This window comes from Terrapene carolina, unplaced genomic scaffold (assembly GCF_002925995.2).
Source record: "Terrapene carolina triunguis isolate 2854851 unplaced genomic scaffold, T_m_triunguis-2.0 Scaffold33891, whole genome shotgun sequence".
In the NCBI taxonomy this organism is placed as follows: Eukaryota; Metazoa; Chordata; order Testudines; family Emydidae; genus Terrapene; species Terrapene triunguis.
This window is the reverse complement of record NW_020698242.1, coordinates 2,527,426-2,550,603: the sequence shown is the minus strand read 5'-3', so window position 1 is coordinate 2,550,603 and position 23,178 is coordinate 2,527,426. Positions and strand designations below refer to the sequence as shown.

General features: G+C 39.9%; 1 protein-coding gene across 1 annotated transcript in view; it reads right to left on the bottom strand.

Annotated features, from left to right (window-relative positions):
- Positions 1-369: 369 nt before the first annotated feature.
- LOC113405024 (cadherin-8-like) overlaps positions 370-23,178 on the bottom strand; it is a 181,131-nt gene continuing 158,322 nt past the window's right edge. The window contains exons 10-11 of the mRNA XM_026663623.1: positions 2,647-2,898; positions 370-1,272 (exon numbers count right to left, since the gene is read on the bottom strand). Of these exons, the coding sequence (XP_026519408.1) occupies positions 779-1,272; positions 2,647-2,898 (746 nt within the window). The 3' untranslated portion in view covers positions 370-778. The remainder of the gene's footprint in view (positions 1,273-2,646; positions 2,899-23,178) is intronic.

Here is a 23,178-nt window from a genome sequence, read left to right as displayed (position 1 = left end):
AGTCCATCTCCTTTCAGAGTTTCTTTTTCTTTCCCCTTTCAGAAGATGGAGTAGGAGTTCCTTCTTCTAGAAAACAATCCTCTTTTAAAGTAGGGTTTTGAACCCCCACTCTTGAACCTCTGCACATTGGTAGGGTTTATAATCCCATCACTGGAATGGATTAAGAACATGTGAATATTTTAAGGCTTGACACAATATTTAAAGATGACGTTCAGTCTGTGGTTATGTGGCCAACAATTACTGTATGTACAATGTATGGTCACTGCACAGTAGAAGCCAGTAGGGATTTACAGTGCTGTTTCCATTCAGCATTGCAAAGAAGACCAGATATTGCTTTTAACATTTTTGTGGTAGGATCTTTGTTGGCAATGCGGAAACAAACCATTAGCTTTACATACTGACAGCCAATTCTGTTCAATAGCAGAATCACTGCAGGTCCATTATCTAGAAAAGCACTTTTTTCTTTTCATTCCTTTCATTTCACTGAAGATTATCAAAGATCCAAATCTCCATCTTCAGAGTGGTCAAGTGAATATCGAATATCCAAAGACTTCTAGACACTCCACATACTTTACTTCACACTCCACAAGACTTATACCTCCTAACATATACTTTTTTTTTATTCAACATTACAATGAAGGTGATTTTATGATTTTTTAGATGACTGGCGCTAAACTTGCCTCTAAAACAAAAAGCCACATTAGTCATAACTAACAGCAGTGGCCCTAGAATATTACATGATCCTTAAGTCAAGAGTGAAAAAGTTTGTAATCCACTGTCAAGTTTCTTTGTCACTTTCTCCGACTGAGTAGAGTTCTCCAAGTCTTTTAAAGCGGGGACCCCATTCACTGAGGTAGTCAAAATTCTGATCTGAGTCTGATGTAGAGGACTCCAAAGAACTAAGGGAACCAGCCACTGAGCCTCTTCCTTCATAGCCATAAATCTGGATGGAGTCATAAGGTGGAGCCGTGGGATCATTATCAGCTTCATGAAGCCTTACGTTAATAAATTCATCAACGTCAACACCATTAGGAACAGGTGCAAGCCCCTGCCTGGGCATAAACTGAAGATCAGGTTTAATATCCTTACGGGGTAAAAATCCATTAATTCCATCTGGATTTTGCAAAGTCGCAATGTCAAAAGCTTCTGTATCTTCTTCGCCACCTCCTTCATCATCATAACGAATTATATTTTCCCTCACGTCTTCCTCATCTTTGATAATCAGAGGCTCATTTTTATGTCTTCTCAATGTTACAAACAGCACCACAATAACTGTAAAAAAGCATCACAGGCTGATTACTTAAGAAAACATCTAATCAAAGCAGCTGTAAACTAGATTTTTTTTGTAGAGGGCTACAGACAGTATCCTTCTACAAGAGTAATAAAGCCATAATAAAAGCTGAAAGAGCTAGAAATGTAACACGCTGGTGGAATGGCAAAAATTTGATCAGGAGCTAGGGGAAGGAGCTCTACTTTCCTATTACCGTAACCCTATATGTATAAAATAGCTTATTTAGGCCCAATTTTTTTTAAAGAGTCAGAATTTTGAATGTCTCCATTTCTAAGCTTCACTTCAGACAGCTTTGGCCTGATTTTCAGATGGCTGATTTCTGAGAATTCACAATCCCAACCGAAATCAATAGGAACTGTTCAGCATCTCTGAAAATGAAACCCTAGTGCCCAGATGCATAAAGGTATTTAGGTACTTAACTCCCATTGATGTACCTTTGTGAATATGGGCCTATGTGTCTAAAGCTGGGCATGCAAAAATGGAGACAACCAAAATTAGGTGACACTTTTTGAAAATATGGCTCTGATCATAGTCACAGGAAGAAATCTTTTGTTGACCTGTTGCTCAAAGGCCATACAGTACTACAGTAAGGAGAGTGAAACTGTGATGGAGGGGGTGGGGGAAAAGAGGCTTAGGTCATCCTAATTTTAGAATTATGGGTAGGTGCACAAAGAGTTGGGCTTTAGTTACTATTTGTGGTTTCTGCAGCTTAATTCTGAAACCTGTTACTCAGCAGAGCAACAGGGCTCTTCCATCACTGTTCTCTCTTGCTTGCTGATGTCATATACTACTTTTTTATGTGTTTGATTCAAATATACTGTGCTTTTTATCTTGTAAAACTGCAATCTCTCTAAAGCCAGTACAATCCGGAATAAACTCATACAAGTCTTGGAAAAAATAGCATATAACAAATAATTCAGTTTCCAACATACACGGTATAGTCTCAGTTCACCTTCTTACTCAACGTTTCTAAAGCCTGATATGAATTGGTAGATTTGATTTCATAATACAACTTTTATTTAAATGCAATTTCTATGTAAGGATCTTTGGAATAGGGACTGTGCTTTCTGTTTTGGTACATCATTTAGTACAATAGGGCTCATCATGACTGGGTCTTAGGGCATTAATATAATTCATATATATTCTTTTTCTTCTTCTAGCCTTAGACTCATCTATATGCAGTTGAAGCAATTACTCCAAAACTCCACAGCTACTCAAATTTATATATATTAACACTAATAATTAGATAATATTTTTCCAGATAGCATCACCTTTACCATTTGGTTTCTTTGTTTATTTATAGTCATTTATGATCCAGAAAAATGTTGAACAGCAGGGTGTAAATGAATACATACCAAGCAGCAAAATGATGCATGCTAATATGGCAATTAAGGCTCCCATACTGAGTCCAATAGGAAGTACATAAGCTTCAACGTTACAGGACTGAACAACACCATCACTGCTGCAACCGCAGACCCGAATTGTAAGGGTGCTGGTGCTGCTCATGGGAGGATTTCCACTATCACTTATTACGATTGGTAAAAGATACACTTCTTGCTTCTGACGGCTGAATCCACTGTGCTTTGCCAAAATGCTGAGTGTATTACCTGGAAAAGTGAACATTTAAACAGCTGGATCATTTCAAAATAGCTGCTGAAAACAATTTTTCCCTAGTTCATAAATCCCCCACACAAGCACATACATACTGTGTCACGCACATCAGCCCCCTTCACCAGCCCCAGCTCCACTTACCAGATACATAAGGCACTGACCTTCTCAGCTTGCACATTCATAAAAACTAACTTCATGAAACCAGTGTATGGAAAAGTAAAGTAATCCCACCTGCTATTAGTTCATTTAATAAAGTACACCCATAAGTAAAAACAAATTGTGTTTTGTATTTTACATTGAAGCTACGTAGTATTGCTCCCACAGTAAAAGAAACATTTTTGTTGTTTAAAGTGGCAGAATTGTATAGAAGAAAACCAAAAGGAAGTGCTAGATTGGGTTAAAAGCTGTGGGCCTGATTTTCAAAGGTGATGAACATTTTTATTTGAAAGGTAGTTATTGGTACCTTGAAAACTAAATCCTATTTTCTTTTCAAAAGAGCATCCTAGCCCTCAATCTTGCAAAGACTTATGAACATGCTTTAATTCTATGCATGGTAGTTGCCCCATTGACTTCAGTGGGATCACTCATGCGTAAAGCTACCCTTTACCAATGCCTGACTTCTGCCATTGGCAGCATATCCAGCCTTGTGCACTGGAACTGAGCACAGTCACCAATGCGAGGAGAGTGACAATGGAAGAAAAGGGATTTGCCACAATTACAATTGGAAGAACTGCCTTCACTTTGGCAACTTTTTTTCCGGTGGTGTTTTAAACACAATTTTGGCAGGTTGTTGGTTAGAAAATTCTAGGAAGTCACCATCAAGAAATCAGTTTTGGCCATCAGCTGCCTATTTGTTGGCTTTGTGCTTTAAAGAGATATATGTGGTAATGAAGTTGTGCTAATATCAAGGATCACTCAGCTAGATCGTATACATGGGCATTTGCTTTACCCATGTGGTTAGGGTGAATATTTGATTTACAGATCACACGTACTGTTCTCTCACACATAGTTAAACCTCTTGTATTCTCACAGCTTTCAACCATAGTGGACACAATTAAAACAATCCAAATTTAACTCCTGCGGTAGTTAAGTTTACTGTGCTATTTGTGATATTTTCAAAAATTGGCAATACTGTAAATACTATGGTGTGGCAAATGTCGATTTTGTTTAATGGTACCTAATATGTGTAACTGTACATCAAATAACTGACTCAGATTCTCACAGGTAATTATTGAATTTAGTTCCTCACTTAACATAAGAGATTTTCTATTGCCTTTAGGTAACCATAGAATCCAAACATTTACCAGCCCACTCCTTTCTAATATAAATGATTTTGTATGTGGCAGAATGTTCATGTTTTAACGACTGTAAGTAAGCACTTAAAATATACAAGACACTTTGATTTATTTACATGCTTAATGATTCATCTCAGCTTTTAACTGCTTGATTCAGAGGAACAAATAATAAAACTCAATGTTTGGAGTCATGCCCTAACAGAGTGCATGTTGATTCATGTTAACTGGTTTTGTATATTCCTTCACAAAATAATAATAATAATTAATAAAATAATTACCCCAGACCCCTACATACAAGTATTGTGATGTTTATGTGTCTTTCTGAAAACCCTAATATCAGTGATGGAAAATGGAAAGATAAAGCTATACATCACATTTGGGGCTGAAGGGTTAGATTGCAGCTCTTTTCAGTAACCTCTTTTCTCCTGTATTCCCAGAGTAAATGTGCTTGAAATGCTATGAAAAAAGCAGTCTCCTCATATTTTGTGTTATGAAATGGTTTTGACTTAATCGCTAAATGACATTTCATGGAAAGCAGGAAATTGAAGAGGGAGGGTTGTGTGGCTGGAAGGGAGAGAAAATTGAAAGATAGGCAAAGTTCATACAACTGACAGATAGCACAAAGGCCCCTCTCCTGAGATGTGGCTGAAAAACACTCAGTGCAGCTCAGGAGGTGGTTGGTGTGTTTGTGGGTGGGAGGGGGACGGACAAAGGAACCTCTGAGATACCTTTGTGCTCCCTTGATCCTGGTGCCATTCAGGTTTCTGGTGTACACTGAAACTCCCTTAGGGCTGTTCTATGTATACCAACTTTTCATGGCCCCAGGGGCCATTCCAACAGCAATAGATCACGGGGGCAGTGACCACTAGCATTAGACCAACATTAAAGAAGTCATGCTCAGTGCCCTCAAAGAGCTTGCAGTCTGTAAAATACAAAATACACAGGAAGAGAGAGATGGAAGGTAGGGGAATGGGTGGGGGGGGAGAAGCTATTCAGGTGGTTGGTCACATTCTGATAAAGTTTTAACAACATAGTGCATTGTTCTTGGTGTGTGTGTGTGTGTGTGTGTTCATTTAGGTGAGGGTAGATACAGAATACAGACAACTCCATACTACCTAACAAGAATACCCTAGGACAGGGGTCGGCAACGTTCGGCACGCGGCTCACCAGGGTAAGCACCCTAGCGGGCTGGGCCAGTTTATTTACCTGCTGACGCGGCAGGTTCGGCCGATCGCGGCCCTCACTCGCCATGGTTCGCCGTCCCGGGCCAATGGGGGTGGCGGGAAGCCGCGGCCAACACATCCCTCGGCCCACACCAAACGTTGCCGACCCCTGCCCTAGAAGATACTTACCAGTAGATGTGGTATTACTGATATAATAATAGTAATTTCTATAATTGATTGAGCCTGTAGCAGAGTATTAGAAAATGGACAGGTTCTTGTAGCTGACTAATTAGTTTTAGGATGACCAGATGTCCTGATTTTATAGGGACAGTCCCGATATTTGGGGTTTTGTCTTATATATAGGCTCCTGTTACCCCCCACTCCCTGTCCCAATTTTTCACACTTGCTATCTGGTCATCCTAATTAGTTCCATAAACAGAAGAAGAAAAGAGGGAGTTGGCTGTTGCATAAAGCAGGGAAATGAAGATTAGGACTTCTAGGAACCTAATTCTCCACTCGCATACACCAGTTTCATGATGGTGTAGCCACAAGGACTGGGTGAGAAATGGTTTTCCCATCCCATGAGAATTTAAGAGTTCAATAAATGCTCCCATCCCAAATTGGGACAAAAAGTCAAATTCTAAAAAAAAAATTGTGGTCCAGAACCGCCCTCTCCCCCACCCCTATCAGTTCAGGTCATTCAACACATTTTGTTTCAATAATTTCAAAACATTTTTTTTTTAGATTTTGACCTTGTTTTCCTCTTTTTTTGAATTTTTTTTCATATAAATTAAGTTACATTTCTAACTGAAGTCATTTTGAACCAAAACAAAAACCAAACCCCCTTTTTGTTTAGAAATTGTCAAAATGATACATTTAAACAATTAAAAAACTTTTAATCGCCATTTTTTCACGTCAGGAAACTTATCTAAAGCAACCCTTTCCTGTGAACACTTTGTTTCAATAAATCAATATTTTTGGCAAAAAAAAAAAAAAATTAATAAAAAATTTCCCAATCAGCTCTAATAATCACGTGGGGTGTGTCTACACTGCAGCTGGTAACGAGTTTTCCAGCCTGGGTAGACAAGCTCCCACCAGCTTGAGTCAAGTGAGCACACTAAAAATAGCAACATGGCTGCTGCAGCTTGGGCTCCCAAGCCCATCTGACCCTCTGGATCTGAGCTCAGGTGGTAAGCCTCTGCCAGGGCTGCAAAATTCACGCTGCTATTTTTAGCATGTGAGCTTGAACCAAGCTAATGAGTCCATCTAGCAAGGTGGGAGGCGTGCTCCCAGCTGCAGTGTAGATACACCCCTAGTGTAGCAGAGGAGAGAACCAGGCCTGGTTCTACCAGATTTGATTTCAAACATCCCTCCTCGCAAAATTCAGAGGTGCTTGGTTTCACAGTTCTAATTTAACTGATTATATCTAAAGCGGACCTAATTATTTAGATCTGAGTTTGAGTTTGTATTTTAGTATTTAGTATAAAGCAACATTTTTGAAGTTGAAGCTGATTACAGCTGAATACCTCTCTAGTACAGAAAGGATTCTCCTTCACTTTTCAGCTGTGGGAATCAGATTTTCCTTATGTCTTTTCAAGTTAGCAACAGTCACATCACAACTGATGGCACCATGGAGCTAAATAGATAGTCTAGTCCTTTCTCATGTCCTTTTTGGAATTATAGGAAGTGTGCCTGTTTATTAAAGCTAAAATTTCAGGTGTGAGTTCTCAAGGATTTAGACAACCCAAACAGCATCAAACTCCTTAATTATACCCCTTATTCTGCGTGCCACTCTGATGTAATGGAGAAGATGTGTGTATGGAATCAATGATTAGTACATCTTCAGAATGAAGCACAACTGCACTTCTTTACACTGGTTAAAAATGTCAGAGGTGACATTGAAATGCACATATAGCAACAAAATCTCCCTCCTATCTCATACATGCTCACCAGCTGAATTGCATGGTATCAAACATCCAAAGGTAAAGAAAAAAGGTACATTACTAAAATTATGCTGTAGTTCAATTTATTTAAGGGTTATTTTTAAAATGAACCTAATTTATTTTGTGGGTATAATCTTGGAATATCCTAGCAGGGCATGTTCAGCAAATTGTGTTTCCCCCCTCCTAGTCCCAGTCACTATTTTGGTGAGATTTTTTTTTTTTAAACACACATTTCTGTACATTTTTTTTAAAATGACCATTTAAAGAGATTTTAGCGTGAGTTAAATCCATAATCCTTTTCTTTTGAGCTTCCAAAGGAGGGGTCAGACAAAACTAAACTCCAGTCCTCCACAGAGAACCACACCCCTGTGTTGAAGTCCATGGGACTGCACATAGTTCTCAAGGAGCAGGACCATATATGGTTGTTTTGTCCACATTGTTCCTATGCTCTTTTCTTTCTCCACACCTGATTCTTAAAAGAAAAAGAAAAAAAAGGCAGCTGAACTTCTGGGGCTCAGTCCCTGCCCTCTCACTATCTTGTATCTAAGACATAGTCCTGCATGGGATAGCATCATGCATGGGGTCATCTTCCCATTGGGAGCTCCAGGTGTGCTTGTGCATGAAACACATACAATGATTTCCAGTTACAGAGACCCTCCCTCGAAGAAGCTACTTGCCTGTGTGACTAGCCAGCTCTGCTAAACCTGGCCCGGCCTGTACCCTTTGGAAAGGCTAGCACTACTGTGAGTGGGATCTTTTCAGTCTTTATGCTGCTGGAACACAAAGCCCTCTTGGGAAGGCTCCTTGCATTCCATTCCTGGCCTCCTCCTCCTGTCCCCGTTGCATATAGGAAGGGTCAGACACTTGCTTTGACATGAAAACATATTTTTTGTTTGCAGCTCCTTCTTCTTTCTGACGCAGTCACCCTATTCCTGTTCGCCCCAGTGTAACGTGTTGCGGGTGTAGAACAGGCAGATGCAGACGAGTCATGAACAAAACGGGCAGGCGGTGCAAAGAGAAATTCTCTTTACTGGGCCCTGCTTGCACAATGAGCTTCATAAATAGAACTACTGCTCCCATGCTGCCCTTCACCTATTACCCTTTCACACACAAGGGTGCAGCTAAACCATTCAGCCAATAGGTGGCTCCACTGAAACCTCCATGAGAAAGAGCACTGACAGCTGCCATTGCACGAAGAGGGGATTCTTGTATGTTTAAAGATGTTTACAAACAACGGATGACAACAGATCTTTCAGTTACAGCACAAGGAAGAGGGGGAAGAGAGGAAGAACTGGAGAGTGACGTAAGAGGGAGGAATTGGATGCTCTGGGGATAAAGTGGAAAGGCAGAGTGTGAGGGGGGGGGAAAGAATTGGGAAAAAACACATGGGAAAAGGACTGGAGAAAATGGGACGGAGGAGAACTGGGATGGGGACAATGAAGGATGCATTTCTTCCACCCTTGCTCATGCTGGGTGGTATGTTACTTTGCAAATAGTCCTACTGATTTCAGGAGGACTACTTCTCACAGAGTGAGGTCCTACTCAGCGTGAGTAATCTGGCCCAAAAGAAGGGGAAAAGAGAGGACTAAACTTGCTCTTTGTGCAGTGACTGTCATTTACTACATATTTATACAGCTAGCACCAGGTGAGCTCAACCTGGCTGGCCTGTAGGTACCAACGTGATATCAGAAGAGGCAGTAGACAACAAGAGGAAAGAAAGAGCTTTGTCAGCTAGAAGAAGACTACTGTTGAGCTAAATGATAACGAACCTTAAATATGGTGCAGTAGATATCGAGGAGACACAAGGGTGGGGCTCAATCAGATGTTCCCACAGTGGCAACCTGAACCTGTCCTCAGGAAAAAAGCAGCGGGTGACATTGAGAAAATTGTTTTGACAATGGATAGAAACTGCTCACTGCTGCTGTGGGAATCATGTTAGCAAGAGCCTCTAATTTGCCCCCTCAAAGTAAAAAAAGAAGAAAATGTCACCTAGTGCTGCTGGAAATATGGCCTGTACATGAAGAGCAACAGCCCCCAGCTTGCCTTTTATTTAGTTCCTAAAACTTGAAACTTGCAAATAAATCACAGCTGATTAGTAATAAATTCAATTTATCTGATTTGCTTTCCCCTCCCTGTGGACACTTTCTTTATAGTACTTGTAGCTGGAAAAGCATCAGGCAGCTCCTCCAGGAACAGACACCAATGCTTCTGCATGAATTAACTTGGCAGCAGATGCTCAGCAGAGTAGAGGATGATCACTCTCCACTCATCTCTCTAATTAACCTGCTGATCCTTCATTATAGCGCTGTCCGTGTTATTTATTCATGCTACTTTTATCATAACAAAGAAAAGTACGGGGGGAGGTGGGAGGACAAAAAACAAACCCCCTCCATGTATTAATAAAGCTCTGACTGAAGCTGACAGAAGCAGAGACATTCAAAACTCAGGCTCCTAGATGCACAGAGGATTCAGACCCACTGTTCAGAGAGTCCACTAACATCCATAATAATCACAGTGACAAAATGTAACACCCTTGCTGCTGAATTCTGCTATGAACTATAGGACATTGATGGAATTCATTGGAATACCCGAGTTTTGTTAAATATCAGTTGTTCACTGGGGAGGGAACGGGAGATGCATTTTATCCTGAGGCCTGGAGAATGGTGTGAGACGAGTATGGTAGCTCAGTCAGCATAGTGGTCAAGAAATTTGCCTTGATTCAAGCCAAATTCTGCTGTTATTTACAGTGATGTAAATCCAGCGTAACTTCATGGACTCCAATAATTATGTTTTTTTGTAACGCAGAACAGAATTTTGCTTTGGGCGTTTATTTTAACCAAACACAAAATCGGTAATTTAAGTCTGAGAATGAGTTTCAGTTTCTTGACATGTCTCAGTACAATGTACTTCAGTGGAGGCACAAAAATGAGAGCACTGGGACAATGAAATATTAAGCATTAAGACTGTGTCGTAAGATAGTTTAGTGAAAGCATCATTTTGATAAATAGTTTGGCAATGTCAAATAAATCTGACATCCTATTGAATCGCATTGTTTTGATTTCATTTGTGCAGGCTGACACCTTATGTTTTTCGTGGAGTTTTTAAGATGTTTTCCCCCTTTCACTCTCCTTGTGCTCAAAACTGGCTGAATCATTCTTGCTCAGACTTACACACACACACACACACACACACACACACAAAAATATCCACAACTTTGGACGGATACCAATCCTAGAATATCTGAGCCAAAATGATGAAAGTTTCAAAAATTACAAGGGACTAAAAAACAGGAGGATAGATTGGCTATTGTGCAACTTTATTTATGCCAGTTGCTGCTGCTCCTACTATCACGAAACAAGGACCAACCACAATCCACAGTATGTCCAAAGCTTGAACATGATCTTTCTAACGATTCAAAAGCAGTTCACTGAAAATATTTTAAAACGAGCTTTGTGGCTGTCTCTGTACTTATAACGTTTGTTTACAAGTGGATTTGCCGAACTCCCATAAAATAGATGGCTATGGAAATATTTCCAGCACAACTGAAACCAAGAAGTGACAATGGAGCCAGTACTTGTGAGATGGCCAGTGTAATTTCTAGACCCAATGACTTGTAAAAGCACCACTTAGCACTTGTTCCTGCACAGGGCTGAGTGCTTCCTGAAGGCTTCCAAGTACCCTCAGCTCTCACTGAGCTGTTCCGAGATAGCTGGATGAAAGGTTACAAGGGCAAGTGAAAAGTGTTATGATCACAATGCCCCAAAGTTTCAAAGTAAAAAGCCATGTTCATGATAAAGTATGTTGATTTTACAAAGCAAAATGCTAACCCTGAAACATATGTACATAAAAGTGTGGGTATACATTCAGTAGACATGAGTGGCTTTTATGACACTGGCATCAACCTTGATTAACTTGCATGTGAAAATAAAAAGCTGGTCCTCAAAATGGAAAGACACATACAGAAAATGTGACTGACAATTTTTAAGCGTTTAAAAAAAAAGAAAAGAAAAAGAAACACCAGCAGTCAGTTTACATTCAAGTGTAACTTTGTGTATGCACCTCATCTTGCTTCTTTAATTCCTTGACACACTCTATTTACAGATCAGTAGATTTTCCTGCTGGGTAAGCTTCCACCTACCTAGCTCTTTTTCTGTCTCTCTCTTTCTCTCCCTTTTGTAGTGCTCTCAGAAAGATCAAATCATTAATGGTATTAAAGACTTTGTGGTAGAAATTATTATCTATGCTGGATATATTACTTACATGAAGAAAGAGTTTTTAATTGGAAATTTTACAGCTGGAAACCTCAGCACTGCAGAGTTGTGTATTTCTTCACGTTTATTGGAGCTAATACGTATTGTACAGGGTTTGAATAAACACTATTATCATAGGTGGCTTTTTATATGCACTTTGGAGAGCTAAAAAGCAGTTTCTCCATAATACAAAGAGCCCTGTCAGATAATATGGAGAGAAGTAAGGATATCCTTATTAAGATATTCCGTGCATTCTAGAAGTGAAAATATGAGGACATTTCATTCATTTCTTATCTCATTCCATAAGTGATAGGAGTTCTCCTGGAGAGTTTTAAAGAATTTAATAATAAAGTTATCAGTAAGTATGTTTGAGTGGGAATGGTCACAAAACAAACACAGAATCAAAACTCTGTTGTATTTAAAGAAATGAGAGTCATACATTTGGTAGCCAAATATAAGTCTGTAGAGGGGAAAAATACCAGACAAATACTTGGAGAACATTTCAGCTCTTTACGTGACTACTAATCCACTTTAATCCACGTGAATATTAATCCATTATGCCTCCTTACTACTATTAACTATGATAAGCAAATATTTTCAGATCATCTAGCAATACTTTGTTCATGTATTAACTTGCTCATTGACAATTATGGTCAAATTTTCAACCCCCAATACATGCACATTGAAAGAACTCTAACTTAGATTGTTAGCTCTTTGGGGAAGAGACCATCTTTTTTCTCTGTGTTTGTACAGCACCTAGCACAACGGGGTCCTGCTCCTTGATTAGGGCACCCGAGCACTATAGTAATACAAATAATAATAACAAATGAACAATTGGTGCCACATTGTTCTACACCAGGGGTCGGCAACGTTGGCACGTGGCTCGCCAGGGTAAGCACCCTGGCGGGCCGGGCCAGTTTTATTTACCTGCTGACGCGGCAGGTTCGGCCGATCGCGGCCCCCACTGGCCGCGGTTCGCCGTCCCGGGCCAATGGGGGCGGCGAGAAGCGGCGCGGGCGAGTGAAGATCCCTATTTTACAGTATAGAAAATGAGGCAAAGAGATTAAATTGCTTTTCTAAGCTCACACAGTAAGGCTGCTGTAGACCCAGGGGTTGAACCCAGAGCGTCTCAGTTCCACACTAGTGCCTCAATCACAGGACTACCTTGCTTTCTCGTATGCCTCTATGTTAACACCTATACAGTGACAATAAAAAATCAAATGGACGCCGAAACTGTAAAGTTCTTATCTGTAGATGCAGGACCAAAATTAAGTACACACCAAACCAGTCACTCTCACAGTCCTGTACATTTGGGAACCCTCTGTGAGCTCAGCTATTCAGGAATGCATTTCCCTTTTCTGGTTCTAGCAGACCCAGAGAAAAAGAAAATTCACAGATCAATCTCTCTTCTAGCATCAAGAATTTAGGAGCCAACTCAAAGCCCAGCCCCTTCACCACCCACAATGTAACAGGACACACAAATCATAAGTAAGGCTACGCTTATGTCACGGAGGTCACAGAAGACGTGCCTTCCAGAGACCTCCGTGGCATTTTCTGTTTCAGCCCCCGGTCTGTGGGGCCCAGGCAGGGTTCCAGAAGGGCGACAGCCTCCTCAGGGTCCCCCTGCAGATTTCCAGCAACAGCTCATAGCCTCCTCAGGGTCCCCCTACAGGAGACAGTCTCTTCAGGGGGCCCTCCCCGGGTTCCAGCCACCAGGGACAGCCTTGCGGGGCGGGGGGTTGGGGAGGAACCCTGCAGTTCCCAGCCACCAGGGTGGCAGGGGAAACCATGGAGCCGCAGGAGGTAGGTCATGGCTTCCGTGAATTTTTGTTTATTGCCTGTGACCTGTCCATGACTTTTGCTAAAAATAACCATGACAAAATCTTAGTCTTAATCATAAGGCTAGCCCTGCGTTGCAAAACTGGACTACGAGTCCTAGTCTAGGCTAGAATACAAAGCACAGACACTACTTTGTTGCTCCTGAAAGGATTTCATTCACACTGCTTTGAAAGATACATCTGAGGTTCTTTTACTTAACAATGTTCTTTAGTCTGTAGCACGTTTAAAAATATGTAAAAGGGGAACACAGAACAGGACAACTTTTGATTATGCAAGTCACCATTGCAAACCATATGAGCAAGTGAACAGTGATTAATTTCACTGTGGGAGAGGTGAGACAGCATTTTTTTTTCTAGAGTAAATTGAATGCTTTGGAATACCTACTTGTATGCAGTGTAGTTGTAGCTGTGTCAGTCCTGGGATATTAATGAGACAAGGTGGGTGTGGTAATACCTTTTATTGGACCAACTTCTGTGGGAGACCTGAGTTCAGTTCCTGCTCTGCCCTAGCTTGTCTCTCTCATCAACAGAAGTTGGTCCAATAACAGAGATCATCCCACCCATCCTGGAATATCTGGTGCATCACACATATATAACACCAGATACTGTAGGTAGGTTCACATGCAAGGTCTGCTTTGAAAAAGGATTTTTTATTAAAAACAAAACAAAGTCTTGCTGATCATGAGAACAATATTGCTTGAGTAAGGCCCTTTGCATAATCTTTTACAATAAAGATAAAAATGTCCCATTGAATCAGAAGGCTTATTAAAATAATCTGAAACTAAATTATGTAGTTTTTATGGTACTTTTGGGGTGATTTATGATAACAAATCTTACAGGCTCTGAAGCATTCATGGATATTTCAAAATGACCTGCTTTTCATGAAAACCAACATTTGTGATGTATCTTCTGAAAAAAAACAGATTGATAGCTGCTATCAAATTTGATAGCAGATACCAGATATGAAGAAAAAAATTTGCACTGTAAAATTTTAGCTGGCTGATCAAATTATGTCATTTACATCCTATTTTGTCACATGTCCTGCTGACACATGGCAGAGTAGAATTTAAGTCACATAATAGATGGCTGCCATACGCAATGTAATTTCCTAATTGTGAGCTCTATTAGTCTGGGGAAATAACCTTCCAAGAGAAGTATGGAAGACCTAAATTTCTTAAATCATTTAAAATACTGAATAAAATACCAGAGAACATAGCAGAGAGAACGATAGTGCACAGATGGAGAGATGGACCACATCATTTCATAAATCTTTTACATCCCTAAATTTATGGTTCTTTGCCAACAGCTTAAATAATAATGCTTGTTTATAACATAAATTAACCACTGGATCAACTGGTGGATAATCAGCCTAACGTGTTTACAGAGTATCTATTCCTATGCTGAGATTAAAGTGCACCATGGAGAATTTCAAAATAATGAACAAACTATTTTCTGGTTTATTGTTATCATTCTTATAGGTTAAAATTTCCCAGAAATGAAAAATAATAATATTTATTCTGCTCTTGTGCAGCATTGACATAAAAAGGGATTATTTAAGTAATAAAAAATAGAGGCAAACAATGCCAAGGTGAAGGAATGGACATTTTTTCCTCCCTTTTGAAAAATGTGAACTTTAAATAATTGTCTGAATAATTTCTAGTTCTATGCCTTTGGAAAAGTCAGAACTTTAGGTAATTGTCTCTTAAGTATTCTAAAACTTTCCTGTGACCTTTAGTCCGGCAGAGCTGTAATCAAACATACCTGTATGGTCATTTCCAGTCTAGAGGCAACTATTATATTTTACACTTGGGTCTGCTAACCCTTTAAAAGCTGGATAGAAATTTCTTTGTCCATGAGGTGATCATACAGAACATTTGTACTGACAGTATGAGACTGTATTTGTTTTATCTTTAACAGGAAGGTAAAAAAACAAGTGAATAATTCAGATGCAGAATCTTTACTTTTTTTTTTTACACTTACATGAATCTATGAATGTGGGGAATGGGGGTGGGGGAGGCACAGAGGACAGCAGCTTTGGTTTCCAGATCTATCTCATGTACTTATATGGTCCCCGTCACCACACAGTCTTTAACTTATTTATCCTCCCAACACCCAATGTGAGGGAGGGAAATGCTACCATCCCCATTACAAATGGGGAATTGAGGCAGAGTGACTTGCCCAGGATCACACAGGAAGTTTGGGGTAGAGCAGGAACTGAACACAGTCCAAGTTAGTGCTCTAGCCACTGGAACATCCTTCTTCTCTAAACTCCTATTGACATCAATGGGGTCAGGTTTTCACCTGAGTTTCTTAATTTTGTTCTGTGCTGCCTACAGTCATCAGACAGTTTCAAGGTACAACTTTCCCTACCATCCTGATGTATATTTGTACCCTTGTTTCTGTTATTTCTCTATTCCATAGTTGCCTGGTTTAAAAAAATCACTGCTAAAGATAAGAATCCCTATTGTGTCTTCAGCACACTTGTGTCTTTAGCTGAAATGGCAGAATATTCACCTGGGATGCTTGCAAATTTAGGGGCAATTTCTGCTCTCAGTTACACTGTTGGAAATCCAGAGTGACTCCATTAATTTCAATGACCCTTGGATTTTGGTCTTCCCTGTAATTTCTGTGTGTTTTCTCAGTATTAATTGCCACGTATGTCTTTTTCTTAAAGAAAGGATGTAGCAGACTTCAAATGAACCCAGAGGACTCCAATCTGCAAGTGGAACATTCCTGGCCACATAATATTTTGTGTGTATGAATTATCACAATTTTCACTGAATTGCATCCTGTACAACTTCATTACAGTCAATAGCTTGATGCTGATCTCACTCAGACTGATTTATCTCCACTGATTCCAGTGGAGCTTCTTCTGATTTATATCCTTGTAAAATGGAATTGGAGTCAGACCAATGGAATTTCAAGAGTCATTAAGTTAGCACAAAATTTGACTCCTCAGTTTTGCCCAATGTACTCGGCTAGCCAGACACCTTGTTTACTTGTAATCATATTGTTCTGACATGATGTACATTTCATTCGGATCACATCACTACATATCATGTGTGTTGAATGTTGCAGCTGTAAACTATGAGAATTAATGCAAGATGCCAAGCTCTAGTATGGAAAAGAGATGAAATGGTTGTCAAATGTGCTTAGCATTAAACATACATTATTAACATGGTAATTTGCATAGACTAATGGATCATTTTCAGCATCTACAGATTATATTTAATTCTATTATGTTGTTCATTTAATCAAAAGTTTCAAAAAGTAAGAACGTACTCCATTGGTCATTATTTTAAACTGCTTTGGTAAAACTAGTGGCTATATTCTGACCTGGAGCCATGAACTTCCAATTAATTAGTATTTATATTTTGCCAAATTTGGACCAGGTGCTATGGGGGTAAATGAAAAGCTAACAACCCCATCCAGAGGGCCCTGCAACCTGAATTTTACTTAAAATAGGATGAAATGTCATAGTATTGATGACTTTGCTACAGGCATTGACATGTGAGATTTAGACATTGAAAATAATGGAAGATATGTATCTAACCCCCCTAAATCATTCTGAAAGTTTCAATTGAGAGTATCTTTCAATGCTCAGCCTCAAATGACATGGGTTTTAGTGTATGTATATATCACGCAGGTTCAATGAAATTCATGAACCTTTCATCAAACAAAGGATGAGTTTCAAGAATCCCTTCCCTAGCCCCATCTCCTTCCCTCACCCAAGCTATTTCCGCACAGGTTCTGGGAAGGGTTTCTTAGCTTAAATCAAAACCATGAGAAAATATGAAATTATTCTTGCTTTCTAAAAATCAAACTGAACTAAAAAATTTGAACCCCATGCTATGAAAAAATAAAATAAAAGCAGAGACAATTTAAAATATATCCATTTATAAAAGGTGCATATGGGGAGCTTAAGGATCAGGAGTTTTTTATATTGGCATTAATCAAATATTAGCACAAATAACTTAGCATCTCACTGTCAATGCTGAAATGACTCTTAGGGTATGTCTACACTGCAAAGAAAAACCTGTGTGACAGGGCTTTGCAGGGCTCAGGCTGTGGGGCTAAAAATAGCAGGGTAGACGTACCTACTCAGAAGAGCCCAGACTCTGAGACTGTTCCCCCTCACCGGGTTTCAGAGCCTGGGCTCCAGCCTGAGAGGGAATGTCTACGCTGCTATTTTTAACTCTGCAGCCTGAGCCAATTGACCCAGGCTCGAGACTTGGCGCCGGTGGTTTTTCTTTGCAGTGTAGACATACCCTTGTTCACACAGATGCTGACTCTACACACATATAGAATTTTAAATGATTTACCAACAGATCATACAGCACTCCAATAGAGTTGACCTGGGATCAACCATATCAACCATATCAAATTTCTATTAGAACATTTAAAAGGGCAAATGTAGGCCATGGTATTTTAGTACTGCTGTACCATTAATTCTTATAATGTGCACTTTGAGATAGTGGCCAACTTACTATAAAAACTGACTAGAATTTATCAGAGAAGTGCCTGTTGGTACTGTTGTAATAAAGATTCTGTCAGCACTTCCATTACAAACTCTTATTTTCAGGGGTTTATAACTCAGCTGTAACTTGCTATGAGAAATTTTTTAGCACACATACTCTTTGCCAAAGATCATTCCAAGCTAAATGTGGCTTAAATTATGAGACATTTTAAGAAAAAAAATATCACTTGAAATTTCCTTGGAGCTGCTGCAACTCAAAAATTGTGGCTTTGGTTTCAACAGTGTCTGATCCTGCAGTCTTTCAACATGCAAAAGTCCATTTGATTTCCGTGAGAATAAGGTGTGCGTATGACTGCAAAAACACGCTCTTACATATATTTTTAAATGTAATCCATAATATAAACTAGTGACATCATGTGTTATATTTGCTTTTAAAATTTTAAAGTCTGAGATATTGAGGTGTATAAATACTCCTTAATGTATGTGCAGTATGGACAAAGGTCATAACTGGAAGACCCACACACAGTAAAAGTCATGGATCCCAACATATCTAGCTTGGAAAGATGAAGGGTTGTCAGCATATGACACTTTGCTTCTGGGCAGTATAGTTATTTCAAACCTGATGACTAAGCCATGTAAATGCTATAGGCATGCAAACTAATTTGCACCACTATCAAAACTGGCAGATAAAGTGCTGAACAGTTTTGCAAAAACTGAAATACTTGGCAGGTACAATTCATTTGTGTGTGAGAGGAAACAAAAAGGCTATTTATTTATTTAGTTAGTTATGAATCACTTTTGTACCAAGCCAAAAACACGTGAGGCAGAAATCAAATATGGAATCCTTCCCACTGCCTCTTTCCTAAGGGGTCTCACTCCATTGATTTTGCGGCTTCTGGGTAAATTGTCCCTTTTTCGGAATTGCACAGAATTTTAGATTTGTGCCACAATTGGCCAGTGAGATGCCTCAATTGTTTATGGAAATTAAGTACATTTTTGCAGTTGCTGTTCTGACCTCTAAATCTCTGGGGCACAGCTTGCACTAGTGTTACTGGTAGCCATATATTTTGCTTGCCACACTGGATTTGCTCCCTCTATCATCTGTAATTCATGGATGAAGAATCTGTAACAGTACAGACAGTAGCTGTGATAATACAAGGTGAGACGAGCATAGTAAAACTATTAAAAGTAATAAGAATCCCAAGTGATTCTATTGGCCCAGATTAGGGACATGAGAAGATTTTAACAATAATCCAACAAATAATTTCGATCACGGCAAGAAGGCTGAATTAGCTGAGCAGTGAATCAGAAGAGCAGAGGGAAATCAACTTGGAATAGCATGAAAAATTCTGAAGGAGAATGTTAGGTACTCTGAGAAAGATATCAGTTTCCTTACCGGATGAACTAGAAGATCAGAAGGCCAGATTAAAGGAATCCCAGAAGAAGACGAGTGTAAGAATTCTTTATACAAAGTTTTCTGAAGGAACTTCTTCTGATAGAAAGAAGGCCATAGAATTCTCAACAACAAACAAACAAACAAAAGGAAAGGCGTATTTGCTGGTAGCTTTCTGTGTGTCAGGAGACAATCATAAGAGAAGCACAAAATAAGAGTGTGGATTTTTATGAAAAAAATTGACTGGAATCTTTACTGATTTAAAAATTTGAGATGTTACTAGAGAAATGGGACTAGTACCACTTCTGGAATAGACTAAGCAGATGCAGAGTGATATCTGAAGTGTGGTATCCATCCCCAAACTACCCTCCTTTATTTTTTAATACTAGCACAAAGATTGCATCCAGATGAACAAGGAATTGGAGAACTTGCTGGTATGAGTTATACCCACTAGCGAGAACAACAGTATTTCTTGAGACTAGTCCCTCCATGTAGTTCACTTGGTTGAGACCTAGAAGCATTTACTTATTTATTTTTATGAAAATTTTCTAAAGAATCAAAGGGTAGTTAGGGATTTCCTTTGTGGCTCTCATGAAAAATCACAATTTTTATTGATTTATAGGCTATTATGGTCCCCATCATCATCTGAGCACTAAGCAAACATTAAAAAAATGTACCCATACAGCTCTTCTGGGAGATGAGTATTCTATATATGGGGAAATGACACACATACCATGATTAAGTGACTTATCCAAAGCCAGATAAGAAGCTTGTAGCATTTCTAGGGAAAAACACTCTAAATCCCAGTCCAGTTCCATAATTGCAAGCCATCCTTTGGAGTGAGGCTTGCTCACAAATAATAAGGTTTAAACTTATACTGGAATGACTTCCATGTCAGTTATAGATGGATAGAAAATGGCTACATCAAAGATTATTGTTTATTATTTGTATTGTTGTAGCACCTAGAATCTTTAGAGTGAAACTTAGGTATGGCAGTTCACAACAAAACATTTTTATTTCAGTTCTTATGAGTTCCCACCTCCTATATTTTGCTTTGAGTTTGGGGTTAGGTTGAACCAAAGTCTCCAAGAGAAACTCAGACAAAATCATCAAATTCTACCTGGTTTTAGGTGAAAACCATATAAAACCACCAAGTCATTAGTTATATCCTAAGGAAAAAAATAACCAGCTCCCATGTGTGAGACAGGCAAAAATCTGCCTAAATGTGCAAATATCAGAAAAGATTGCTCAAGTGACCACCTGATTTTTCTCTTGAACAACCTGAAAATTCTATAAGCACTGTGACAAAATGGCTAATGTTGATATGGTGGGTCCCACGCTTTTCTTGGCGGGGGGCTAAGATGCCACCCCTTGCCCCTGCTCTTGGGCGCCAAGGGCCCCGCTAGTGGCCTGGGAAGGTGGTAGAGGAGGGAAGCGGGGGGAGGGGTCTGGGTTTGTTCCTCACTCTGAGCCCCAGCCCCTCTCAAACTCTGCAGGTTTCTTGCCCTCTTCCCCCTTGGGTAGGGTTACCCTCAGTCCTTAATGCTAGGAGAGGGAGTCTCCCTTCCTTCGGTTCTCTGGTCTTTCAGGTCTCAGCAACACACCTCCAAACTCCAGTCCTCTCTCCTTCCTCACGCACACTGACTGCCTGAAGCAGGGTTTTTTATTAGGTTCCTGACAGGGCCTTAATTGACTACAAGTGCTCCATTTAACCTGTAGCAACCCTCCCTAGTCTACAGGGAACCACACCTTAATTAGCCTAGAGATTATATATCTCCCCTCTCCCACTCCTCCCTGGCCCTGCTGTATCACAGCACTCAATGGCCTACAATCTTGCCAATTTTACTGAGATGATCATAAGCACCACATGGTAGTATTCTCATTGAAACTGAGAATTGACTGAAATTGAGCTCAGTCTTGCATCCCTGGTCCCCATCAATTCAAAATATGAGAGCCAAATCTTCCTCCTGGCTCATCCCTCTGACCATCCTCCTCCTCAATTGGCTCCCCTGTTTCCACAGCACCAAATACAACCTTTTTGTCTTTTCCCCCAATTCCCTTCATAACTTAGCCCCACCCTACCTATCTGACTTGTTACCTTAAGGCTGACTCCCATCTTCACTCTACCAATAATGTCAGCCACAGTCTCCCAATTTATTGCTTCTCCAACAAGCATTTTCGTGCTTTCTCCTATGCTGCCCCTTATGAGTGGAAATAGCCCCCAGTCTAAATCTATACAATCAGCACCTTGTCCCCCTCCAAATCCCTCCTCAAAATTCACCTTTTCTGTAATTCATACCAAAAACTGGCATCTGAATACAGCTAAACTGGCTGGAACAGCTCATCTCCAATTCTGTTACCCTGGCTCCCCAACCCCAAGCCTGGCCTGCGAATTTGTCTCATCCACCTATCATGCCTTGTCTTCTAGACTATAAATTCTTTGAAGTAGGGATTGTCATTTATCTCACAATACAGGGACCAGACCTGGTTGCCCTTTAGGTGCTACCATGATAGAAAATAATAATAATTACTCATGAAAAGTGTGACTAGCATAAATGTGGTTGCATGAGAGAATACTAACCCTGATAAGTTGAATTTTAACAATTAGGTACAGGTTGGAGACTCATACCGCATTGTATTTTATGCATACACATGCCACTGTGTCTGTTACGGCCAGAGGAATCCACTATGTCTCTGAATGAAATTTGCTTGCTTATGACTAGTGAGGAGGGATTCAGGTTTTTAGGGATATATTTGACACCCTCCCCACAGCCAGCCAGTCTCTGCAGCACAGAAAGCATTCACATTAAGATTGATGTAATGGTCATCTGGCTGGGAAAAATTACTGTATTTCAAATGAATAAGAAGAGGAGCTCCGTGTAAGCTCAAAAGCTTGTCTCTCTTGCCAACAGAAGTTGGTCTGATAAAAGATATTATCTCACGCACCTTGTCTCTCTGTACTTCAAATGATAATTTATTACTTCCTCAACACCACTTGTATACTTGGCACTGTATGGGAGGTTACAATCTATGCAAACCAATCCCATAGTCTTGCTTTACACTGTATGTTGTCCGCAAACCGGATTCTCTCCCTAGAAGAGGTGTATTTATCTGTTTAACTGTACTACAACTTCAGGCAGTGGGAATATCAGCTAATTCTCATCTACTGAGACCCAGTAGTTAGAAGAGAAAAAAATACAACTGAGGGGTGGAAGAATTAATTGATATTCTTCCTGACAGCCATTGGAGGATGATTAAAACAGAGCAGGTATGCAGAAACCTTACAAAATAAAATGCAAAACCAGTGACTAATAATGGACTTATGCTATAATTGCCAATTTGCTGCTCAGAAATACAAAACCAAACACATGCACACACTCCCCCAGCCAATAATGAGGTTGGGGAGAGGGTAGGGAGTGTTTGTTAAAATATCATGTTTGTCCTGACCTGTGACCAGATTAGGGACAAAAATCAATGGCAATTTCCCCTCCTACCAACACCTTCACTTCTGAGACATTATTTCTCCTACTCAGTGAATAAATGCCACTTAACAAAATATCCAGCATGGATAGAAAGCATATTGTCCATGAGTACCTCTACTAAGGGACCTGCTTTTTGAGTGCAGAAAACTTGGAGGGATTCATTCCAAATAAGAAATCAGAAGCGCCTTATATTCTGACAGAGGCATCTAAGCTACATGTTTGCAGAAGACTCTCTCCTGAAAATCTGGAAAAAATATGTCCAAGTGTTCTGATGTACATTTGGTAAAAGAAGCCAAGGCAAAGATAGCCATTCTGCTTATATACATGATTCCAGGCAGGAAGCAACAACCTGTGAAAGTTGTGCGGGAATAGTTTCTTTCTTTTGCTCCCATATAGGTTGAGTTCTGAATGAGACGTGGTGATCCAGTACATTGT